Source organism: Diospyros lotus, chromosome 4 (genome assembly GCF_014633365.1).
Source record: "Diospyros lotus cultivar Yz01 chromosome 4, ASM1463336v1, whole genome shotgun sequence".
NCBI classification, from domain to species: Eukaryota; Viridiplantae; Streptophyta; class Magnoliopsida; order Ericales; family Ebenaceae; genus Diospyros; species Diospyros lotus.
In genome coordinates this window covers 25,553,515-25,561,151 of record NC_068341.1, presented here as the reverse complement: position 1 = coordinate 25,561,151, position 7,637 = coordinate 25,553,515, and the positions used below count along the sequence as shown (strand labels likewise).

General features: G+C 37.9%; 1 protein-coding gene across 4 annotated transcripts in view; it reads right to left on the bottom strand.

The window, feature by feature from the left end:
* Positions 1 to 237: 237 nt before the first annotated feature.
* Positions 238 to 7,637, bottom strand: part of LOC127799564 (serine/threonine-protein kinase CDG1-like) — a 78,509-nt gene continuing 71,109 nt past the window's right edge. For 2 of the 4 annotated variants that reach the window (XM_052333704.1, XM_052333706.1), the window contains exons 6-10: positions 7,437 to 7,597; positions 3,586 to 3,659; positions 3,325 to 3,472; positions 2,992 to 3,141; positions 239 to 1,144 (exon numbers count right to left, since the gene is read on the bottom strand). In XM_052333704.1, coding sequence (XP_052189664.1) covers positions 1,067 to 1,144; positions 2,992 to 3,141; positions 3,325 to 3,472; positions 3,586 to 3,659; positions 7,437 to 7,597 — 611 coding nt within the window. In that variant the 3' untranslated portion in view covers positions 239 to 1,066. Of the gene's footprint in view, positions 1,145 to 2,991; positions 3,142 to 3,324; positions 3,473 to 3,585; positions 3,660 to 7,436; positions 7,598 to 7,637 lie in introns of those variants that run through there. The other 2 variants (XM_052333705.1, XM_052333708.1) reach the window with 2 other exon arrangements.

The following is a 7,637-nucleotide window of genomic DNA, read 5'->3' as shown; positions in this document are numbered from 1 at the left end:
TTAATTCTAGTATAGTATCAATTATTATTATTTTTTGTTGTTGTCATAAGTAAAATATTCTGACCATTGTTCAACATATTTCCTCTCATGAAATAACTAGAGGTTAAATCATTTAATTTAAGGGTGATAATGCTAATATATATGTTCTAATAGTAATAAGATTTTAACAATCAAATTATATTGATTGCTAAAACAATAGCAATTAAAAGTTTTTGGTACAGAGAATCTAAAGAATGAGTAGTTGATAATGAGGAATTATTGATGAGATAAAAGAGCAGCATCCTTCAACTTCAAGCAGGCAAGATTTGAGCAATCATATACACAGACAAGACTTAATTTTTTTATCTTCTCCCTTCCCTCATAAATGAAACAAGCACTGAATATTACATTACAATGCAACAAGAAGCAGAGCCTGTGGAGCTGCTGCTGCTTATAATACTTTCTCCTACCCACAAGACAAAATCCGTCCGGTCACCGCAGAGCTACCAGTAGTAGCTAACCGCCCTGCATTATTATAACCACCAGCCTCCTTGTGTTGTTACCTACCCTAATAATATGGTAAAGGAAAAAAAACAAAAAATGCCTATTCTATTCTTCCATGGGCAAGGAGTTGGAATTGAAAACAGAAACTGAAAATGATAAAAATGTTATTCCATCGATTGCTGGAATTTAAAACCTGCAGTGCTTTTATTCAGATGCAGTGTACCCCCTCCCTCCTCCTATTGCAACACACCGCGAATTTGGTTTACATCTAAAAAGAGCTAAAATAAAAAGAAAAAGAAAATCTCAAGGTACTACGAGCTGACAAGACACCATGTGTTTGGATTCACTGTGGTCCGAATCCTTTCATTCCAGCATGCGAAATGTTATCACAGGATGCCATTCTTCTACGGGTAAATTCCACCCCGATTCTATGTGATTTGCGTCATTTTTATAGACATTACCTTTTGTATTTTGGATCTCTCTATAGTTTTCTTTTTTCTCCTTTGTTGAAGCTACCCCATAGGTGATGTCGATAGAAATATGGTCCAAACCACAAAAGGTTAGGGCGGACTTTACCCTTCCTTCATTTAGAAAAGTGGGGGATGAATTGCTCTGCCAAATTCTGGAAATGGTCGTTCTCCCCTTCAAGAAGGCGGACAACCTGACATTAAGATCATAAGAAAGCACACATAAATGGGAAATTCCATACATTAGAGGGCGAAAATTTTCAGGTGCATGAATCATGAAAAAGTATAGATGAGATGGAGATGAATTACATGGGATATTGATCAAACTCAATCCTGTTCTTATGTGTTTCTCCAGCAAAATGCATAGCCTTTAGGGTTCCCAAGAGATTCCGTAATGGTAGTATAATATGTCATTATGCTTCTTTCTTAGTAGCCGGCATTTTTAGAGGAAATTGATAAAGAGTGTTGCAGACAACATAAGCAAAAACTCCATGTCCTAATCATTTTTGAAAGTATAATGGTGAATTTAGTAGAATGTGATTACACGGATGCAGGAAGAAGACAAGGCAAAGGAACATTTAAGAGAAATCAATACTTAGGGATCACAACATCCAAAGAAAAGGGCATTCAGAGAAAAGAGGGTGGGTCCCTAAGAGGTAGTTGGATTGATCAGCGGGTAGAGGAAAGCTGGATGTTGAGCTAGGAGGATGCCTGATGAGTTGGGAGAAGTTATACAACTTGGAAAGCAGCTGGAAAAGAGAGGTAAAGCTGTATGAATGGTACCCCAGTTGGGGAGCAGAACAGAGGAGCTTGAAGAAGAGAAAAAGGGAGGCCGCAACAGCACTGGAAGCTCTATCTATTTCTATTTTTACAGTTGAAAATATAGTTAGAGATTTACTCCTTTGTACCTTATAGTTGAGGGTACGATTAGGTTGTTAGTTGGTAATTGTTGGCTGTTTGTTTTGTTGATACCCTGCGCCAGTCGGGGGAATGTATGAAGAAGGCATTCCTGTACTGTGCGGACTTAAATAAAATGTTCAGTTCTCAATTTCCTCCGTTCTCATATCTCTCAATTCACTTTCTTCCTTCTTGGAGCCAATCACTGGCTTCCTAACAGTGACTCTGAATCTACCAAAATGCTAATATTCTTGATGTTAGCATTTTGGTAGATTCAACTTCATATGAATAGAAAATAATGTTCCTATCAAGACAAAGAATTAGTTGAAACAACGTATATATGACAATTTGTTGTTAACAATTTACCTTAATATGCACATGAATATGAGTGAGTGGGAAGTGCCTCAAGCAGTAGATTGTTTAGAGGGATTTTTGAGGAGATTATTCCCATGGTACATAATCAATTTTGTTTCTTTCTCAAAACTTAAGGTGTTGGCAACTGGCACTTGATAGCATCTCTCTAATTTTTCTCTAGAAAGACTTATTCAGTGGTGAGTTAACTGATGATTTCACCAGTTTCAATCATTCAAGTAACCAATTGACCATCATATCATAGCTTAAGATTGATACAAATGCATTTGTGCAACAAATATGTCCCAAAAATAGGAATAGGCTACATATTTTACATGGTAAACCTTCTTTTCCAAAAAGAACCTAATGGTTAGTCATATTTAATACCAAAAATATGCCTTGGCTACCAGTTAAACTAGATTTTTTTATACTGAGAACTGCAGATATGCCAGATTATCTTTTATACAGAAACCCCATGATGCTTTTGCAATTATCACTCGCACCAGATTACCTTCTATTGATAATTAAGCAACTTGAGTGAGACAAAATTGTCTCCCTTCAACCCCCACAGGATGTTCTATCAACTTCTTTTTTTCCCCCAGTATGTTCTAATCAAAATTCAATCACTTGAAAACAAGGACTGTAAGCAAAATCTCTATGAAGAGAAACAAGAATCACAATTTGCAGCATAAACCTTTTCTTTTTCATTCTTCATTTAGAAACAGAGCTAACTGAAAAGCCACAATAATTTTGTACAGCCAGAAAAAAAGGGGGGATATTCAGATGAAATTACCTCTCCCATTGATGGGCGCAGCTCTGGGTTACTTTGCACACATAGGTATGCAGTTTTTGCCATGAGGTACAATTCATATGTATCATATGAATCTCCAATACGGGGATCAACGAGTTGATGTAAGGCAAGCCTCTCAATCAGCGGTTCTGCCTAAATTGCCACAGGATATGAAGTGTTAATGGCCATAGGACAAAACAAAGTACAATCCATTTGTCCATTTTACAAAAACATGTAGTTCAATCGAAGGAAGAAAAGTGCTCCCAATTTAGATGAAACACAAGAAGCAAGCATATGTTGTATTGTGGGTACAAAGACTTAGCCGACATGACATACCCACTGTCTCAGGGACTGTTTTTGGTCCTCTCTCTTCGAGTCAACCACTCTGCGTCCTGATATCAATTGTATCAGGACAATGCCATAAGAATAGACATCTGTTTGTGGAGAAACTATACCATTTTCTGCATACTCAGGAGCAAGGTATCTGCACAAACAAAAATTTATCAACGATCAATTTATTCGAAGTAATAAAAATGCGTCGTACCATTTTCCAAAATTATGAAATACTGATACAAGTTAAAATCATCAAATACTCACCCAAATGTACCAAGTATCCTTGTTCGGATAGGAACATCATTTGTCTTCCACTTTGCAAGGCCAAAGTCACCTAGCTGTATGAAAAGATAATTCTATAAATGGCAAGAAATAATTAATCTAATTATTTAAACCCAAAAACATCAATCCCCATAGGGGCATTATTAACAACCCGATGAACCAATGTACCATGGCCATAAAACTAGGTGTAATAGCCATCCAACCTTCAAAGTTAGTGCACAGTGATATGGTAACTTTTGTGCAAATTCTTAGAGATTGTCAATCAAATCCTGGATGGAGTGAAGTATGTATGCAACTTAGGATGTCCTACAAGAACAATTTTTACTGCCTGAAAATAATGTGACTCTCAAAGATGCAAAGCAATGGGATCTTTTTTTCTTTTTTTTTTTTTGGGGGGGGGGGGGGTCATCATAGTTATATGTCAGGTAATGCGGGATGATGCACAGTCTACAGAGATATCCCTGACCACGTCATGTGTGTCTGGCATACTTCTTTCTGCATTTAGAGTACCATATCATGGCCAAAAACTGAAAGGTTTCACAAATTATTGCAGTGCATTTTCGGTCAAATACTAAGTCTTCAACAAATGTAGATTCCAATTCCACAAAAAAGGGAAAATGTAGAGTTTCTAAGGGAACCTATATCTGACATGATGGAAAATTGAAATTTCAATCTTTTCATCCAGACCCAGCAAAAGCATAGAAGCTAACTGAAATTCCATGAATATTCAATATAATGAGTTGTTTCAACACCTAATACGAATGTGTAATAAATATTTCCATCTGTCTCATTTTGTGAGACGTAAATAATTAGAACAAAGACTAAGCAAATAATAATAACAATAATAATTGTAGAAAATCGTGTACAAGAAATATAGACAGTTAGGTAGTTAGACAAAATATAGAAGAAATTTCTTTCATACAAAATATATAGCTAGACAGTTTTTTTGTTTTTTTTTTTTGTAACTATCTTCATATGAGCAATTACTATTTGTAATATAAATATGTGTCCAATCTGAATAATAGTAAGGAGTTTTACAGTCCAAACTTCTTCCTAGTATTAAAGCAGTGAGACAGAGAGTTCAACGGGAGAGAGAGAGAGAGAGAGCGGCGAAGATGGCGAAGTTCTTTCCTGAGAGAAAACCCACTGCCATCATCGGTCACTGCCCATCTCCTTCATCTTTATCCGCCATTGTCGCAGCCATAGTCACAATCACAACCATCACCATCAAAGGGATAATTGACCACAATCACGAAGCTGCATCGGAGAAAGCAAAGGGTCACATAATGGAAATTAATGGGGAAGACAAAAGGGTTTGTAGCACAAAACCCGGGCAACCATTGCCATCGTTTGAGAAGATGAAAGGGAGCAGCATAGAGCCACACTCCGGCATCGAAGAAGGTAGATGTAGTTGGAGAGTCGCATTGGTAGTCCTCACGGAGAAGACAGATGGCCACTCACACTAGAGAAGGCGGAGAGGACCGCTAAAGAAGTCTCACATCAAGGCATTTGCCGACATTGCCAAATACCCTAAGAGGGTGATTCGCAAGGACTAGGCTAAGAAGACCGCCAAGAAGTCAAGCGTCAAGGCATTCATCAAACTCGTCAATTACAACCCTATCAAGACGTCGATCTCAAGGAAATTGTCATGATCAACGCTCTCCAATCCCACAAAAAGAAGAGATCAAATCAAATCCTAATCAACCTTTGGGAGATCTCAAGACTCTAATCTAACCAACCCCCTTGATGTTTCCAATGTCCCCTTGACCCATCCTCAGTGTAGAACCTTTGTACAAGAAGCCTCGCTATTTCTATCAAGGGAATCTCACAATCATACAATATAGAGAAGGAGAATCAATACAATCGGGGAAGAAGAGATGCCGACACTTCTTCCATCCATGCATTTGCCTTCAAGCAATTTGCACACATCAAGGCCTTTTTGCAATCAAATGGAAAATCGTGGTGGAATGTGGCTTGCATACAAGATGGTGCTATTGTAGCCCCAGTTGCTACAATTGAAAGTGAAACTCCTTCAGAAAATTGAAAGAGGGGTTGTTGTCAGTCTTATCTCCAGAGGAACTGAAGGATGATGCTGGTGCAATACTAATAAAATAAATCTACTATCAGTGAAGACACAGGAAGTCGGAGTAAATGTCATCCTCTATAAGATGGCACAAGAGATATGGGATGCCACAAAGAAGTATTTCGACCCTAAAGTCACAGAAAGTCAGAGTAAATGTCATCCTTCACAAGATGGAACAAGAGATCTAGGATGCCACAAAGGAGAAGTATTTCGACCCTAAAGATACATCAAGTCGGAGTAAATTTCATCCTTCACAAGACTGCACAAGAAGTCTAGGATGCCACTGTCATGACCTAGGCACCACCTTCAAAAGGTTGATCCTTAGCCCGAACTTAAATAGCCCAGCACCCTCTCCTAGCCAGCCGATATGGGATTCGCCAAGGTCTGCCTTGCCCTTCGCACACGTGCGTCCCCGCACGTGTTGGCCCCACCATCCGGTAATAGGAGGTTGACTTTGATACCACTTGTCAAGACCTAGGCACCACCTTCAAAAGGCTGATGCCTAGCCTGAACTTAAATAACCCAGCACCCCCTCTTGGTCAGTCGATGTGGGATTCGCCAAGATCATTCACAGGTTGCAACGCATCACTTGTCATGACCTAGGCACCACCTTCAAAGGTTGATGCCTAGTCCGGACTTAAATAGCCCATCACCCCCTCCTGGTCAGCCAATGTGGGATTTGCCAAGGTCGGTCACTAGTTGCAACGCATTGGGTCACAAAAATAGAAGGTGGACAAGGATTTACTGAAGACTCAATTTGAAGATGTGAACATCCAACCTAGGTTTCCTTAATATTTAGCCTGTCTTAAGGGGGCATGTAGAAAACTATGTATGAGAAATATAGATAGTTAAGCAGTTAGACAAAATATAGAGGCAGTTTCTTTCATACAAAATATATAGTTAGGCAGTTTTTTTTTTTTTTTTCTGCGTGTAATTGTCTCCATATAAGAAGTTACCACTTGTAATATAAATATGTGTCCAATCCGAATAATAGGTAAGGAGTTTTATAGTCCAAACTTCTTCAATTTCAATAATAATAATAATAATAATAATAATAATAATAATAACAAGAGATTTTGAAGAATTGGAATTTTTAGGTAGTTAAAAGGAGAATGTGAACTTAGTCATTACTCTATTCTGTTAACAAGAAGACAAAAGGTTAATGTATGCTTTCTCAGTGGTTCCTGCAGTGTCAGCATTCTATTTTTAAACCTACAGTGTCGATATATCCATGTCAACTTGTTTATCTCACAATACAATATGTTTGTACTTACAACTCCTCACACCCACATTGGCACAACAAACACCACCTAAACCGATTAAAATGCCCAATTTATACATTTTGAGTTCTCCACATTTTAGCTCATGCAGAAAATCTGATACTTGAAATTAAATAGATGTCATGCATTAACACAATTCACAAACTACAAGATAGCATAAAACAACTTTAAAGCTGCCATTGGATTTTGCAGGATACATGTATATCATTGATCATGTAAGTGAGGTTATGACATATAATGAGGAAAACATCTGAAATAATAAAATGGTGACTGGTGTATGTCTGTTATCAGAGAAGGAACTAAGCATTAAAACTTTAAAATGCTCCTATTGGAAAAAAAATGAAAACAAAATTCAATACCAGAAAGCAATGAAGCCATCCAAAATACATGCAGGACACAGTGGTTTTCATGAGACATTCAATCAACGGAAATGAGCTAACCGTTTACTAAAATTTCCTATATAATTTTACCATGGGAACAAAGTCATGTGTAAGCAGTATATTGCTCGGCCTCATGTCCCGATGAATTATGGGACTTCCCCTGCACTCTTCATGTAGATAACGCAGTCCTTTAGCAGTTCCAATGGCAATGCCATGCCTTTGTTGCCACTCAAGAACATTTTCTGTGTCATCTGGAAAAAGATTCACAGAAGAAAGTAAGGAAAATGAAGA